At 49.8% G+C, this 17,543-nt stretch overlaps 1 protein-coding gene across 7 annotated transcripts in view; it reads left to right on the forward strand.

Annotated features, from left to right (window-relative positions):
* ATG7 (autophagy related 7) overlaps positions 1-17,543 on the forward strand; it is a 269,786-nt gene that overhangs the window by 16,562 nt on the left and 235,681 nt on the right. For 3 of the 7 annotated variants that reach the window (XM_018066978.1, XM_018066972.1, XM_018066975.1), the window contains exons 2-5: positions 5,914-6,059; positions 7,074-7,243; positions 7,707-7,761; positions 15,903-16,020. In XM_018066978.1, coding sequence (XP_017922467.1) covers positions 7,084-7,243; positions 7,707-7,761; positions 15,903-16,020 — 333 coding nt within the window. In that variant the 5' untranslated portion in view covers positions 5,914-6,059; positions 7,074-7,083. Of the gene's footprint in view, positions 1-3,355; positions 3,522-5,006; positions 5,119-5,913; positions 6,060-7,073; positions 7,244-7,706; positions 7,762-15,902; positions 16,021-17,543 lie in introns of those variants that run through there. The other 4 variants (XM_018066973.1, XM_018066974.1, XM_018066976.1 and 1 more) reach the window with 3 other exon arrangements.

A 17,543-nucleotide genomic window follows, 5' to 3' on the forward strand; every position in this document is an offset into this window, starting at 1 on the left:
GTGCGTCACACACTTTCCCACTTAGCCCTCCCAGCAGCCTCGTGGCTGGGTGTGATTATCTGCAGATGATGAAGCAGAGGCACAGGCCGCGATGTTACCCACCCTGGGCTGGGCAGCCAGTGCGCGATGGGGCCAGAACTCCCAACATCGGTTGATCTGACCGAGGACCCGGCTCCCAGCTACCTTAGCTTTCAGCATCCTTTCTCCGAACCATTAAAAAAAAAAAACTCCCCTGCCTTTCCAAAGCAAACAAACAAAACCCCAAGAACACACAGGTGAAAAATCCTAGCTAGAGATGTTTACATAGTCAGGCTGGTCTCTTCTTCTGTTCTCCCCACCGAGGGCCTAGTGTCCCTCAAGGTAGGTCTGCTTCTCTTTGAATCTCTATGATTGTTGTTGTTCTCCACCAGTTTTACTCCTTCCTTCTCCGGAAATCCTCTACTGGCTTGCTGTTCGCTGCGTCTAGTCCTCCCAGCGTGCACCGAGGGAGAAGGGCTGGGCAGACTCATTCCAGGAAAACGCCTCTGCTCCAGTTAACTTGATAAGCAGCGAAGCCAAAATATGTCCATCTTGAGCATCTTGAATAACAAAATGCCAGAAGATCTATGGGAGTGATACTTCATTTTCAGTGCTTATTCAGAGGGACCCGCAGTGCTCGCCGTTGAGGGGGTCGCGGAGTAGCTGTGCTCACAGTGGCTGATGGAGAGGTGCAGGGGAGGGTGGAGCCAGCAGCAGCTCTGCAAGGCCTTCGGGAGTGGGTCACCTCGTGCAGGGACACGGGGAGAGCGCCTTTCAGACAGAGGCGCCGAGGCAGGTCCGCAGGCGAGTTAGCTTGGTTGTTTCTGCAGCGTCGGGTGGAGGTGAGGGGGGCAGGCCCCTCACGGTGGCACTGGAGAAGCCGGGAGGCAGTAGCAAGGGGCCAGGAGAAAGCGTGGAGGAGCCTGCCATGGGTGTGGCTGTGCGCCTGCTGAGGACGTGGAGTCCTGCTGCTGCCACAGGCTTTCCCGTGTGTGATGAGCCTGGGTGAATACCGAAGGCGCTTTGTCTTGGGTTAGTGATGCTCCCATCTGCGTGCGAGTGGTCTGTGGAGACCGCTCAAGACGGACTGGCACCATAGATGGCTCATGCGGCCTAGGATTCCAGCCTCGTCATCTGCTTCACCCTCAGCACATCTCTCTTGCCCTCTGAGAGGATTCTGCCCCAAATCTCAGTCACCCTAGAAACAAAATGCCTTATTGGCACCTTCCAAGAATCAAAACAACAGCAGGTTTCGAAGACCATCTAGTCCAAGGTTGGCCAACTATAGCCCCTGGGGCTCACCCAGCCCAAGGCCTTTTATTGTGCAGTCCATGAGCTAAAGATTCTTTTACGTTTTTCAAGAGTTGGGAAAAAAGAAAATAGGACAGAAACTATTTTGGACTGCAGTGGCTAAAGTATTTACTATTTGGCTCTGTTCAGAAAAAGCTTGCCAACCCGTGTTCTTGTCTGACCACCTGTGCAAAATGACCTGGCAAATGATTGCCTGATGCGTGCTCGAGTACTTCCGCTAATGGAAAACGCATCATCTTTCTGGTCCGCCTGCTTCCTGTTTGGACAAGTCAGGTTATCACTCTTAAACTCTGCCCACATCTTGCCTCCTGATTGTTCAGTTGCTCAGTCGTATCCGACTCTGCGACCCCATGGACTGTAAGACGCCAGGCTTTCCTGTCCTTCACTGTCTTCCAGAATTTGCTCAGATGCGTGTCCATTGAGTCAGTGATGCCATCCAACCATCTTGCTTTCTGTTGCCCGCTTCTCCTGCCTTCAGTCTTTCCTAGCATCAGGGTTTTTTCCAGTGAGTCAGTTCTCCACATCAGATGGCCAAAGTATTGGAGCTTCAGCTTAAGCATCAGTCCTTCCAGTGAATATTCAGGGTTGATTTTGTTGAGGATTGACTGGTTTGATCTTCTTGCAAGACTCTCAAGATTCTCTCAAGATTCTCTCCAAGGGACTCTCAAGATTCTTCTCCAACACCACTGTTCAAAAATATCAATTATTCAGTGCTCAGCCTTCTTTATGGTCCAACTCTCACATCCATACATGACTACTGGAAATAGCCTTGACTAGATGGACCATTGTTGGCAAAGTACTGTCTCTGGTTTTTAATATGGTATCTAGGTTGGTCATAGCTTTTCTTCCAAGGAGCAAGCGTCTTTTGATTTCATGGCTGCAGTCACCATCTGCAGTGATTTTGGAGCCCAAGAAAAAAAGGTCTGTCACTGTTTCCACCATTTCCCCATCTGTTTGCCATGAAGTGATGGGACTGGATGCCATGGTCCTCATTTTTTGAATGTTGAATTTTAAGCCAGCATCCATCCATTGGCTCTTCTGGGGAGAAGAAAGCTGTTAGTTCATGTCAGCAGGTTTTGAGTGCCTAATCTATCCTAGGCACTGTGCTGAGTGCTAGAGAAAGATAAGTAGGACAAGGTTCTTGCGTCAGGGTTTCCATGTGTTATTTCTCTGAACTGAAACAGTTGAACTGGTCTTCTCACCTGTCTCTCATCCTTCTCTTCTTGCCATGGGGTCAGGGCTTTTCTCTTTCCTTATTTTATGTATTTCTGTGTTACTATCTCACATTACAGTACAAAACCCCAAAGGCAGAAAGGACACACAGTGAAAATCAGTCTGTCCACAGCCCTGTCTCTGACCCCTGGAACTTCTTTCCTGGGAGGCAACCACTATTACATGCGTCCTGTGGGGACCTAATGGTGAAGAACAGCACTATCACAATGGTTAGGTCCATTTGGACAGGAACTTCTGAAAGTACCACAGGGTAGTGTTTTTTGAGCTCTTAACTTGTGTAAGTTGCTGAGTGTGACTTAGTTTTATTTCTGCTGCTGCTGCTGCTGCTGCTGCTGCTGCTAAGTCTGCGTGTCCGACTCCGTGCGACCCCATAGACGGCGGCCCACCAGGCTCCCCCGTCCCTGGGATTCTCCAGGCAAGAACACGAGTGGGTTGCCATTTCCTTCTCCAGTGCATGAAAGTGAAAAGTGAAAGTGAAATCGCTCAGTCGTGTCCGACTCTTAGCGACCCCATGGACTGCAGCCTACCAGGCTCCTCCATCCATGGGATTTTCCAGGCAAGAGTACTGGAGTGGGGTGCCATCACCCGAGTTTTATTTCTAGAAAAGCCTAAAATTGGTAAGTTTGGGTGGTAGATGCAGAGGGTTTGTATTGCTTGACATGCATCTGCGTTATTTCAGGTAACTCCTCACTGGTTATTTTGGTTACCACTGGGTCTCTTCTGCTGCTGGGATTCTTGTTCATTATAGTTTCAAGTAATGAGACTGTACTCAAAGCCTTTCCTCTTTCACCAGAAATGATGCAATCCCATCTTGTGTGAAACTCTTGGGTTTCACATCCTGAATAAAACGTTGACGATCAGTGGAAATAAGCTTTCAGCTTTGTAAGCTGAGCCGAGGCCTCAAGTCTCTCCTGCACCATTTGGGATTATCCAGGCAAGCCTGACTTTTCAGGACGCAGGTACTGTTTGTGTCTAGGTTGGTTACACATGAATGACTTTGCCCCTGGGACTCACTTCCTCCTCCTCCAGGATTCCCTCCTGTCTTAAGTCTTCCCTTCTAGTTGAGGGACAGTGTGACGTAGACGTTGCACGGGTGCTAGGTGTTACCTTTTTACTTGAGTATCCTGTTTAGATGTTTCCAGCAGCTTCCTAATCACCCGTTGGCCGCTGTTGCTTAAGACCTTTCCATCACCCTAGCCAGTAAGGCAGCACTTGAGCGGCTGGACACCAGCCACATCCTCTTGTGAAATGGACTCTTGGGTGCTGTTCAGAATTTCTCAAAGACCAAATATGTCAGAAATGAAGCCTGGGCCTCTGATTTGTTTTAATATTATTTATTTGGCTGTGCTGGATCTCATTTGTGGTGTATGGGAGCTTGGAGTCTTAGCCACTGGACCCCCGGGGAAAGCCCAGCAGTGTGCCTCTTATGCAGATTGCTTTCTAGTCCACTCTCTTCTGTGGTCCTCTTTTTCCTGGCTGCTCAAGTGCTGTATGGAATAGAATTTTCTCTTTTGTCTTTGGCACTGGTAAAATTTCATCTTGGTGACCTTTGATGCCCTGGAGAAGGGACTGGCTGCCCACTCCAGTATTCTTGCCTGGAGAATTCCATGAGCAGGGGAGCTTGGCAAGCTACATCCCGTGGTACTTCAACATCTTGGTGATGTTAGTAGGTCATCAAAATGGGTTGCTGTCGACTTTTAAGACTAACTTGTGGTTGATTGTGAAGTATGTGTAGGGGTCTGATGCCCCCTCCCACAGAGGATTTCCGACGAGATCTGTCTGTACTGCTGTTCTGCTGGGGTGTTGATTCTTATCTCTCTGAACGTCAGTGCCATCTTCTGTGAAACCGGAACTGTCACTTCTTAGGACTTTGGGGAGGAAATAATGCAGGCGCCCACCCCTGCCGCAGCCCCTGGCCCCAGCCTGTGCTTTGTAACTTCCACTTTCATCTCGTGGCGGAGGACTGTTGATCCTCTAGCATGCAGTGGTTTATTGGATGTGAGAGAGAGAAGAATTGAAGATGACTTTGAGGTTTCTTCGTGGCTATATGGTGGTGCTGTTTAATAAACTAGGACATATAGGAAAATGGACACAGTTTCAGTGAAAGGAACATTCAGTTTTCGATTTGTCAAGCTGAAGATGCCTGTGAGAAATTCAGTTTCAGCCTTTAGAAGACACTTTAATGTACGGTTGGAGGTTAGCGCTAGAAATACCATCCTGGGATTCATTGGCATCTAGATGGAAATGGGTGTATAAAATGAAAAACTTGGTTTAGGGAAAGCTTAGACAAAGGAGAGGGCTGAGCGCGGAAGCTTTCAGAAGCCAGCAGTAGCAGGAGAACGCCAGCTGTGTTGTGGAGGGACAGAGAGAGGGGAGCGATGGAGAAACCCGCAGAACCAAGCAGGCGACTGTGCGGGTGTTCCATGCCAGTGTCGCTCACAGGGTGGGCCCCAGGCCGCCAGCATGAGGGTCTGTTCTCCACTGGGCCCTGAAGGCACAGTGCCCGGGACCCACAGACTTTTCTGGGCCCTGTGAAGACTGGAGTGACCCCAAAAGGTGAGCATTCTGCAAGCGCAAAGCTACGAAGAGCCTTTCAGACAAAAGCCAGAGCCAGTTTCGTATGGGCCCAGGGTGCATTTAAATGGGTTCAAGATGGCTTGGAGGTCGCTGTGTCTGCCTGTGTGCGCACGCTCAGCCCTGTCCGACTCTGGGCGACCCCATGATCTGCAGCCCGCCAGGCTCCCCCGTCCATGGGATTCTCCGGGCAAGAACACTGGAGTGGGCTGCCATTTCCTTCTCCAGGGGATCTTCCTGAGCCAGGGATCTAACCCATGTCTCCTGCATTTGGCAGGCCAATTCTGACTTCAGAAATAAGAGTGCTGCTGTCCTGAAGGCTTCAAGATAGCATCAAACTCGAATCAGGATCCCCCTGGGGCACTGGTCCCCACCACCCTCTCTGTCCTTTCTCCCCCAACCCGCCACCCCCCCACCCCCTAGCAAGTGGATCCGAGGCATGTTCATTTTTTAATAAGCCCACAAGGAGGTGGAAACACTTGTTCAGTGCTGGCTGGTGTGATGTTGTGCATCCAGGCCAAGGCCGCAGCGTGCCCAGGCCCTGCTCGGAGCCTTCCCCCTGCTCTAACCTGCCCGCGCCTCCTCCGCCTGGTTTTTCCCGGGTTTAGGTGGCGCTCACTCGCATTTTACCATGTAATTGCTATTGCACTAGAGCTCCTTGTCTCTGATAGCCAACATGTTTAGAGAACTGAAAGGTTTTAAAAAATCTTGGCCCAAAACTCACGTAGAACCTCTCTGAGTAGACATGACCTGTCTTCTTTTATTTGTCCCCTCTAGTGTGACTGCTCATACATCCCACTGCAGACATACTCATCTGTCTTGGGGCAGTTGGAGACTCAAGTGACCTCATCACCGTGTGCCTTTGGAACTGCAAGTTCCTCTAGGGTTGTGCTTCCCCCACACCACCACCCCATCACCCCCAGGTCTGTATCCCCTCCCCGCCCACTCACGAGAGTGTGCAGGGGACATAGGGTATTACATTGAGCATACGCCTGCTGGCTGGGACGGTCAAATTTATTTAATGATTTGAATCGGTGATGCCATCCAACCATCTCATCCTCTGCTGCCCCCTCCTCCTGCTGTCAATCTTTCCCAGCATCAGGGTCTTTACCAAGGTCTTCACATCAGGTGGCTAAAATATTGAAGCTTCAGCATGAGTCCTTCCAATGAATATTCAGGGTTGATTCCTTCAAGATTGACTGGTTTGGTCTCCTTGCAGTCCAAGGGACTCTCAAGAGACTTCTCCAGCACCACAGTTCAAAAGCATCAATTCTTACGCACTCAGTCTTCTTTATGGTCCAGCTGTCACATCCATACATGATTACTGAAAAGACCACAGCCTTGACTATATGAACCTTTGTCAGCAAACTCATGCCTTTGCTTTTTAACACAATATCTAGGTCTGTCAGCTATACCCTAATACAAAGTTAAAAAAATAAAATTAAAAAAATAAAGTAGATATAGTAAAGTGCAAATTTCCTGAATTTGAAGGATAAAATGTGAGATTTCAAAGCAGTTTTGATACCATGGTTTGGGTGGCGGAGCTTCTTCATCCTTCCTGGCTGGGGTGCTCAAGCACTGCCTCACTCAGAACCCTGACGGTTGGCGTTGGTCACTGGCTGGACTTCAGGTTTTTGTGCTGGTAAAGTTCCCTGGGGCCACACAGGATGGCTCGAAGAAGGGATAACACTAGCGCATCAGTCAGACCAGCTTGTGAGAAAGAAAGATGCTCCGAAGTGAAGGCCAGGGAGGTCCGTTGTGTCGCCCAGAGGCTGACTGCGGCAACGTGGCCAGGAGCCTGGGGTTGCTTTCCAAAGCTATGTCTTCAGGCAGCTTCTCAGCCTCTGGTCACTTTCTGTTTCTCTGTGTCAAGTATGGTTACAAATGGCCTTTCTCACCATATCCTGTGCATTGTTGCCGTGATTTGTTTCTATCAGGCGATAGCGAATGGCGGCAGCTATGGGGGACCCCGGCCTCTCCAGATTGCAGTTCGCCCCCTTCAGCAGTGCCTTGGATGTTGGCTTCTGGCATGAGTTAACCCAGAAGAAGCTGAATGAGTACCGGCTAGACGAAGCTCCCAAGGACATTAAGGGTTATTACTACAACGGTAGGCAATAGGAAACTCCATTCTTTTTCTCTTACCTTCTCTGCCCAGTGTAGGGTCAGCTCTCCTTCAGAATGGGATATCCTTGACTTTTACCATTAATGGTATCCCCTGGTTTCTACTTTACTTCCTGACTTTTTGACCCATGTTCATTTCTTTTCTCCTTATTGGGAGAAGAAAGGGAGAAGCCAGTGTATTAATCGGAAGAGTTAATACGCATCACTGAGTATTGCTGGGGAAGGGGATTAGAAACATTTTCCCCAGTGAATCTTTGCGTTAGTATTCTTGGCAAATACCTTGGATTCACAAAAGCCGTCATCTGCTGCTGAGTCCTTGTTCAGCTCGGGTGGCTGGAAATTGGATGGGGCCCTTTGGGCTTCACCAGAAGAGAGTGATCCACAAATGTTTTTGTTGCAAAGGCTGCTGTGACTAACTTATGAGTGAACATGTAAATGCTTCCTTCCAGGTGACTCTGCAGGGCTGCCAGCTCGCTTAACACTGGAGTTCAGTGCTTTCGACATGTGAGTATTTTTTGATCAAAATCTAAAATAGAGAATGCTGATTTTTGCAAGGAATGAGGGTTCTTAACCTTCATTGTAGGTGGGCCATGGGGCGATGCCCAGAAGTTTCCGAGAGCAGGGCTAGCATCTCATGGTTCTGTTGTACCTCCCATGGCATGGAGACAAGTGCTGGGTGCTCAGGACTGTCTGGTTCACTCTTTCAGCACATATTTATCACCTATTAGGTGCAGCAGTGACATTTATTAGACGACTACTGTATACAAGTTACTGTGCAATAGCGTTGTAGGGATGTACAAAGAAACGTGACTTAATGTCCTCACAGAGGTGTCTTTGACTGATTGGGGACCGTGGGGGAGGTGCTGGAGAGAAGAAACACATTTATTGAGTTAATTACTGACTTATTTTCTAGAGAGAATCCTTTCAGACCTACCAGGTGTGGTTTTCTTCCCTTTCACAGGTGAGGAAACCACGAGTCCAAAGGTGAAGTGGCTTACCCAAGTTATTTAGACATGGCTAACTTTAGGAAACAAGGGTGAGAGAAAAGTGACCTGTATTTCTGAGGTTGAAGTCTGAGTAGCTGCGGGCAATTTCCTATTTTCTGTAGAAACCGAGAAGCGAGGAGGTGGATGTAGTTTGGGGAGGAGGTAGATTTGGTTTAGGACATGTTGAGTTAGAGCTGACAGAACCCAGGCTGTAAGATAGGAAGAGGCTGTAGCGTGAGGGGAAGGAAGGGCGGTGACAGGGACCGGGCCTGATCAGGTAGGGCAGAGACGCAGAACTCGCTGGAGAGACGTGACTCGCTGGAGAAGAGCCAGAGATGCTGTTTTCAGCAAGGAAAGAGGGTCAGCAGCGGCAGAATCAGAAAGGCCAGAGCTCAGTGCTCCGGTCGCTGGAATTGTTGACTGGGTTGTGTAAGAAACTAAATTCTGTGCCTGGGGGCAGAGCAGAAAGCATGTTGAGAGGCTTTAAGATAACTGAGAGCTGGAGGATTACAGGCTTCCAGGAGGGGGCCATCTTTTTCTGCTCCCTCGTGTGTTTGCTGTGTGAGGGTGAGGGATAGGGGGAACATGAAGAGGTATTTGTAAAGACCATCTAAATATGGAGATAGTCAGATTCATTGTTGTTGTTCGGTCGCTCAGGCGTGTCCGACTCTTTGTGAACCCTTGGACTACAGCACGCCAGGCTTCCCTGTCCTTCACCATCTCTCGGAGCTTGCTCAAACTCATGTCCATTGAGTCGGTGATGCCATCCAACCATCTCATCCTCTGTCGCCCCCTTCTCCTCCTGCCCTCAATTTGCCCAGCATCACAGTCTTTTCTAATGAGTCAGGTCTTCGCATCAGCTGGCCAAAGTATTGGGACTCCAGCTTCAGCATCAGTCCTTCCAGTGAGTAATCAGGGTTCATTTCCTTGAGGACTGACTGGTTTGATCTCCTTGCTGTTCAATGGTCTCTCAAGAGTCTTCAGCACCACAGTTCAAAAGCATCAATTCTTCATCATTCAGCCTTTGTTATAGTTCGACTCTCACATCCATACATGACTACTGGAAAGATAACAGCTTTGACTTTGTGGACCTTTGTCGGCAAAGTAATGTCTCTGCTTTTTAATATGCTGCTTAGGTTGGTCACAGCTGTTTTTACAAGGAGCAAACGTCTTTTAATTTCATGGCTCCAGTCACTATCTGCAGTGAGTTTGGAGGCCAAGAAAATAAAGTCTCTCCCTGTTTCCACTGTTTCCCCATCTATTTGCCGTGAAGTGATGGGACGGGATTATGGACTGCAGCCCACCAGGCTCCTCCGTCCATGGGATTTTCTAGAAAGAGTACTGGAGTGGGGTGCCATTGCCTTCTCCGGAGTCAAAGATTAGGGTATTTCAAATAAAGTCTCCCTGGAATTTGAAACAAAAAATCTCTTCACAAGTCAATACATTTTATTCCTCTGTCACAATTAAATTATGAAACTAAACTGCACAACTTGAATCGAAAATGATGTTAGTCTTTGTACCTTTAAAAGATATGTTTTGATGTTTCTTATTCCCTTCGGAGCTTTCTTGCTCCATAATAAATCCTTGTGACTGCGTGTCAAAGCAAAAAATCCTAGTCATCTCTCTTCTGCATCAGCAAAGACTGACTGACTTTTGGAGCAATCACAAAATAATGAGGAAAATGCATTCGGCGTACAGTCTTAAATTATCTGAGGCTAGTAAATGGGGTAGTGTAGTTCTAGTATAACCTGGAGGGTCCAGCATTCCTCACCAGCTGCCCTCATTCCTGTCTGTTTTTTGTTTTTAATGTATAATTTGATTTATTTATTTATGGCTGTGCTGGGTCTTGCCGCTGTGTGGGCTCCTCTCTAGTTGTGGCAAATGGGGGCTCCTCTCTAGTTGTGTGGGCTTCTGATTGCGGGGGCTCCTCTTGTTGCAGGGCGCAGGCTCTAGGGCATGTGTGCTGCAGTAGTTGCAGCCCGTGGGCTCTAGAGCACAGACTCAGTAGTAGTGGCACACAGGCTTAGGGCTTAGTTGCTCTGCAGCACGTGGGATCTTCCCAGATCAAGGATCAAACCTGTGTCTCCTGCATTGGCAGGCGGATTCTTATCCACTGAGCCACCAGGGAAGCCGGCTCCTGTCTCTTCTGACACTAGATGAAAGCTTATTATATTTTGAGTTTCAGTAATTTTATTCTTTGGCACAACTAATTACAGAAAAAAAAAAAAACTATTCACAGAAGTTAGGCTTGATCTTGTTGCAAAATCCAGGTTTCTTAAACCTTACAATCCGGAAATTTTAGTTGAAGGAGATAAAGTCTGTGATCCTGTGGCTGTGGTTTTCACCCAGATGGCCCGATTTTCTTGATCATCGTTTGTCAGTTAGCTGCTGAATATTCACCGTGCGTGAGGCTCCACGGCAGGCACTGGGGGAGAGGAGCGAGAATTACGACATGGGAGTCCTGGATTGGAAGCTTGATGGCTTGGAATCTGCCCCTGATTAACTGCCTTACCTGGAATGAGTCTTTTTCATTTTCTCAGCTTCGGTTTCCTCATCCGCAGCTCCCAGCTTCTAAATGTTCCTTTCAGTTTTAAAAGTCTGATTTTCTTCCTTTCTTTTTTTTTTATTTAACTTTTTTGTAAAAGTCTGTGATTTTCTGACGCCCCCCTTTCTTAGGATGGCTGGTGCCATGGTCTAAACGTTGGTGTTCTTCAAAAGCACGTATGTTGTAAACCCAGGGCCCAAGGTTACGGTCTGAAGAAGTGGGCCTTTGGGAGGCGGTGAGGGCAGGGCTCTCATGCATGGGGTTAATGACAGGAGCCCCAGAGACCTAGCTTACCCCCTCCACCCTGAGAGGACACAGCTGAAGCGGAAGAAGCTCTTCGCCAGGAGCTGGTGCTTTGATCTTGGACTTCCAGCTTCCAGAGCCGTGAGGGATAAATGTCTGTTGTTTGGCAGCCCCCGAGTCTGTGGTGTGGTACAACCTCTGCTGGGGCAGACTAAGACAGTCAGGAAGTTTACTGAAAGCACTCGGAGCTCCTCTGGAGAAACGAGGTCTTTGTATCCACATTGTTTTTCTCATGATTGTTCTTTCTTTGCATTTATTGCTGAGCATCTGCGTGGGTTTGTAGGGAAAATCTCTGCGCATTTATTCATCAAACACTGAATGTTTCTTGTGTGCAGACGTGTAGGTGGTAGAAATACAAAGACTTAAGCAAACAGGGGACTCTGGAGGAGCTCTGCATGGAGGTGGAAGACAGGTATTAGCGTCACAGGGTATGCAGTGCTGGAGCAAACGTGGGGGGCTGATAGTTGGTTCAGAAATGCTTATTGATTGCTTCCACTGTGTCTTGATGATAGAATGTGCTGGGCCCTGGGCATACAGAGAAGCATAAGATGCAGTTTAGAGAGCTAACAGCCCGAGTCTTCATCTATAGATGCCAGGTGTACCTCAGCTTTGCACAGCACCAGAGAAACCCCTTTCACTCTGAGATCCCGGAAGCCAGATGAATCTCTACCAGCAGTTGGCATCACAGGATCCTGTAATCTGCCTTGTTTCGGCTGAATTATCAGTCACACTTGACTGATCAGGCACCGACTGTCCTGCCCTAGAGGGAGCTGTCTTAGGCTGGCACACTGATGAACCAGCCCCCGATATGTAATGGCCCTAACACAGAGGGAGTCTGTTTCTTACCTGCTTAGTAGTCCAGGTGGGGGTTGGGGGCGGAGGTGGTCCAGTCTTTTTCTGTCTTGTGGCTCCATCATCCTGGAGGGCTTGTGTGCTGCTGAGAGTGGAATTGTCGCCTTCCGGTGGCAAAAAAGAGGAGGCACAAGAGAACCAAAGTGAAAATCTGAGGAGACACACCCAACTCTCTTAAAGACCCTTAATGGCCTGGTTGAGCATGGGGTTGGGGGGCATGTATCACCCCCACTCGCGTTCCATCAGGCAGAGCCGAGGCCTCACCGTCTTGTAGGGGAGGCTGAGACATGGTGCTGAGCTACAAGCATCAGAGCATCACTTCTATATAAAGAGAGAAAAATAGACTTTGGTGGGCAGTCTCTGTATGGCTTTAAAGCTGGTTAGAAAAAAAAATTCCTTTGAGGAACGTTTACCTAGTTATTTATTTTTAAAATATATAGCACCGTTTCAAAATGGTTTTTAATTAATTAATTTTTGGTGTGCTGAGTCTTCATTGCTACAGACTTTCTCTCGTTGTGGCGAGTGGGGCTGCTCTCTGGATGTGGTGCTCAGACTTATCCCTGTTGTGGAGCAGGGTCCGTAGGCACGGGGACTCAGAGGTTGTGGTACACAGGCTTAATTGCGCCTTGGCATGTGGGATCTTCCTGGACCAGGGACTGAACGGTTGTCCCCTGCATTGCCAGGCAGATTCTTAATCACTGGACCACTAGGGAATCCCAACATTTACCTAATTAGTGATAAGACATATTTTCCTTTTCTAAGCTTCAAGTTGGGCTTAGTAAGATAAATAGAAGGCATACCCTTGTGTTCAGAGACCTTAAACAGTAGCTGAGGAAATAGGGCTCATTTGCTAGATCATCTGTGCAGGGCACGGGCCCTCTTATTCTCCACCATCTTGCCAGCACCTCACTCAGGTCCGACATGGACTGGCCGCTCAGACAGCCGTTGGTGTCAATTGCAAGCAGTCTGAGGGCCTGGCTGTCAAAATGGGAAGTGGCATGGCTGGTGGAAAGGCACCCATGGGCCCCGATAGAGGACGCGATGAACAGAAGCTCAGAGATAGTTATAGAAAGCAGGAGATCATGCAGTCGGGCTCCTAGACTGAATGTGACTTAGATGCCAGAGCTCCCCTCAGGCAGATGAGACTGCGCACATGTAGTAAAGGCTTCTCTAGATTCGTTCCATCCCAGCCACCGTCACTGCCTGTCTGTTCTGGAGGATCTGGCCACGTGTCTGCCTTTGCCCAGGAGGTTCCATAACAGCTCTCAGACTTTCCTGAGTCATCACTGTGAGGCTGAGTGATGTTGAGGGCCTGGTGTCCAGAGAAAACATGCCAGGCTTCAGGCCTTTGTAGGATCCCATGTTTTCCTCAACTCGGGTTAGTGTGTTCACTGGCTAGTTAGAGTTCACTGTAGGCTGTAGGACATGGGGAAGATGTCTAATTCTAGTTTTCTAAAACAGCTTTATTGAGGTATACTTTATGTACGTACCATGTGGACTTTCCTGGTGGCTCAGACGGTAAAGCGTCTGCCTACAATGCAGGAGACCTGGGTTCTATCCCTGGGTCGGGAAGATCTGGAGAAGGAAATGGCAGCCCATTCTGGTACTCTTGCCTGGAAAATCCCATGGATGGAGGAGCCTGGTAGGATACAGTCCATGGGGTCGCTAAGAGTCGGACACGGCTGAGCGACTTCACTTCACTTTATGTACCATACAATTTACCCATTTAAAGTGCACAATTCAGCACGTCTTAATATGTTCACGAGGTGCAGCCGCCACCACTGCACATTTTTGCCACTCCAGAGGGAAGCCCTGCACCCTTCGCAGTCACTCCCCATCCCTCCCTTCTGCCTGTCCCCCGCGCTGGGCAGCCACGACTCTGCTGTCTGTCTCTATGGATTTGGCTGCTCTGGACATTTTACAGCAATGGCATCACAGCAAACTAAACTCATACATGTCCAGGCGCAGGATTTGGAAACTCTCTGGTTTCCAAGTTTAGGGCTCTTTCTAGTCCTCCTCTGAGCCACCTCTTTCTGGAACAAGTGGAACTTGAACCTGGAGAAACTACTGGACTGGCTTACCCTCCCACAATCACATTTTAAGTTCTTTCCTCTGGCCACCTCCCTGGGTGGAACTTTAAGCCTTGAAAAATGCTTCTCCTCTGAAAGTCTCCTCTGAGACTCACTAATGAGCTCACACGAGGGCCGATGTCCTAGCAGCTGCTTGAGTTCGCATGCTTTAGTTTCCTCTGCTCTCACAGCAAGGCTTCGGCCCAGCATTCGCACATCTGGACATCCGGATGCTGGGAGGGAGGGCACCATATTCGATCAGAGCACCCTTCTCTGTTTCTGTAGCCATTTCATGAGGCCATGTCTGCGTGTAGAACCACGTCTGCCTGCAGAAGCCTGGTTTACCAGCTGCTGCGCTTCCTTTTTCTTCCCTCTCAGCCTAGTCTTATCCTTTTCTGATTTCTTTTTCCTCCTCAAGTCTGTCCTTGATGTCCTCATCTCACCCGAGTGAGGAATATTCTTCTAATGTTGCAGAGTGGTGACAGATACAGCCTATGAGCCACTGACTCATCAGCTCCCAGAGGCAAGCTCTGGCCTTTGGAAGTTGCTTCTCCCAGGACTTGGCATTTGAGCCTTAGAGACAGCATTTGGCAGAACCTCCTCACCCGTTGCACCCTCCACACCTGCTGAGGGTTTAGAGCTCTCTAAGCCCTCCTCCCTGAACCCCATTCTACTGAGACTCGGAAGGAAGAAACGCTGGGTCTGAAGAGCTGCCATCGGTGTGAGCAGTGAGCATCCTCTCTGCAGTGGTTGTGACCACAGTATGCATCTTGTGATAAGATGACCGCTATTTTCAGTTAACAGCTGTAACCTCTGAAGGGCTTCCCAGGTGGCTCAGTGGTAAAGAACCCGCCTGCCAATGCAGGAGATGTGGGTTCGGTCCCTGGGTCGGGAAGATCCCCTGGAGAAGGGAGTGGCAACTCACTGCAGTGTTCTTGCCTGGAGAAGCCCATGGACAGAGGAGCCTGGCGAGCCACAGTCCCTAAGCTCACAAGGAGTCAAACACGGACTGAGCAACTCAGCCCCCACACACAACCTCTGAAACGCAAATTAATCATTTCGGAGGTGACACCAGGTTTTCCCACATCTGGGTTGTGCTCAGAATCATCTTATCTTTCTCATCTCCTGACCTGGGTTACTCTGAGGCCGGGGGGCTGGCGGGGAAGGGGACAGTGTAGAATGTGACACCCACGTGGCCATGCAGATGTCCAGCGTGCAGTGCAGTCAGGAGGAGGCGGCATGCCCCTGCCTTTGGAGAGCTTCCTGTCCCCCAAGGGGTGTGATTGTTGGTCTTGGAAACACTATAAAATAACTATGCTCATGATCAGAGAAGGGGGCGATGGATGGATGGCTTCCTGGAAGAGGAGGATTTGCAGCAGGGTGCTGAAGCCTGGGAGTGCTTGAGTAGGGAGTGGGCAACACAGACCCTTCGAGTCAACAGTTCTGAGTTGAGACCCCTGCCTCTCCTGTTATGTGACCTTAAGCAAGTTACTTAATCCTTCAAGAGGGAGAATAAACTCCTTTCAGAACCGAAACCTTATACCCAGGTTCAGTAGAAGCTCAGTAAATAAAATCTCTCTTTCAGTTTAAAGATGGGAAAGAATTTTTTTAAATAGGAAAAGAGCTTATATCGGCGAGGGGGGTGGGGGCAGCGGAAAGACAGCATGCAGAGACATTAGGGGAAGGGGAATAGAGAGGCTTTTGGGGATAGAGCGCACGTTTTTACTCGTGAAGCAGTGATATTCGTCATTTTCCAGAGAAATGTTAACCAGCCTTCTCTTTGCCCTGTAGAGCACGGTCCTTGTCTCTGACTGTCTTCTGGTTTGTTTGTCGTTTGCTGGCTCTCCGCATCCCAGCTGTGCCCATTAACCACGTTTCTCTCGTGCCCAGGAGTGCGCCCACCCCAGCCCGCTGCTGTCCGGCGGTTGGCACACTGTATAATACCAACACACTCGAGGCTTTCAAGGCTGCAGATAAGAAGCTACTTCTGGAAGAAGCAGCAAACGAGGTTAGCTGGGAAACGCGATGTACCCGTTGTCTTGTCCATGGTCCCGTGGGCACACGGTCGCAGACCAAGTGTCTGACTGTGTCACAGAAGCTAGCGTGTACCCGGTGCTCAAGCTGCTCAGGGCCTTCTGCAGTGATGGGTGGGTCAGGGAGGAGACAGCCAGGCTCTTGCCTGAGGAGAAGGTCACAGCAGAGAAGGGACGCACTCGCCGGCTCTCCCCAGTTAGCTCAGCCTCTCTGAGTGCGCCAGCTCCGTGCCTGTGTCTCGGGGATTTGGGTTCTCTGTTCCTAGTGCCCCCCGAAGAGGCTTTTTAGTCCTGAATGCTGTCAGCTGTCAGAGCCCATCATGTCTCCCCTGCGCCCTCAGGGCTAAATGGAAAGGCCCCGTGGGACAGCCTGGCCTCCATGGCCTTGTGGCCTTCCGTCCCATCTCCCTTGCCCTCACCGTCTCTGACCACTCACGGCACATCAGGGAGCATTCCTCCCTTCACCGCTTTCTGTGGCCCCTTCTCCCTGGAACTCGATGTTTTTCTCTGCCTTGAGTGTCCTTCCTTTCCTTAGTCACATCTGAGTTAGTGTGAGGAATAAGTGGGGGGCGGGTGGCTTATCCCCGCCCTCTCTGCCACCCACATCATCGATGAGCTTCACCCCAGTGAGTCTTAGTTATGTGGGCGCCGTGGTCAGAGAGGGGCATCCCCTTCCTCGGGCCTGAGGAAGGTGTCTGTCCCGCCCCTCGTGATGTGGGCGATGGTTGCTTTCCTCGGCCTGCGGCGTGACTGCTCATGGGCTCCTGCGTGTTTCAGAGGCCATCTCGAGAGAGTGGGTCAGGAGAGTGGGTCTCAAGAGAGTCTCAACAGCCAGGTCTTAGGCTGTTATTGGAAACAGCAGGCTGCTCCCCACGGGAATCCCAGCCCTGTCCCGTGTCCGGGGCTCAGCCTCCCCTTCGGTTTGTCAGAAGCGGGGCCCGCTCTCCTGGGCTCCAACTTCTCCAAGCTCGTTGTTTCTGCAGCAGGACCTTCTCTCTGCTTGTTTCCCTCTTCCGCTCGTGTGTGTGCCGGGGTTTCTGGTGGCACAGCTGCTAGTTTGCTTAGTGGCACAAAGTTTAGCCACTGGTCTTAGTTCCTGAAATGTGTGACCAGGGCCCGCTTCTGCTTCCAGTCACAGCCCTTCCCGAGTATCCATAGACTTGACTTTTTTTTCTCTTCAGGGAAAGATTATCCCAAATAAGGCTTTTAAGAAATGCCCTGTACATAGTTCAGATCACGGCCTCTGGAGCCCATCCCTGGCTCCTTCCTGGCGCCTGTCCTTAGCCGAGGTCAGGGCTTCTCCCAGGTACTGTCCGCCCGTCTGCGAGATCCCCTGCTGCCGGCGGCATACAGACATGGGTGCCCTGCTCTCTCCCAGGCTCTTAGCTTCTGGAGGGAGGGGACTGTGCCTCTTAACTTCTGTAGCCCCGATGTGCTTGCTCTGTAGTTGACAATAAGTAAACATCTGTGGAAGGCAGTAACCAAGGCATGAACGGGC

This window comes from Capra hircus, chromosome 22 (assembly GCF_001704415.2).
Source record: "Capra hircus breed San Clemente chromosome 22, ASM170441v1, whole genome shotgun sequence".
In the NCBI taxonomy this organism is placed as follows: Eukaryota; Metazoa; Chordata; class Mammalia; order Artiodactyla; family Bovidae; genus Capra; species Capra hircus.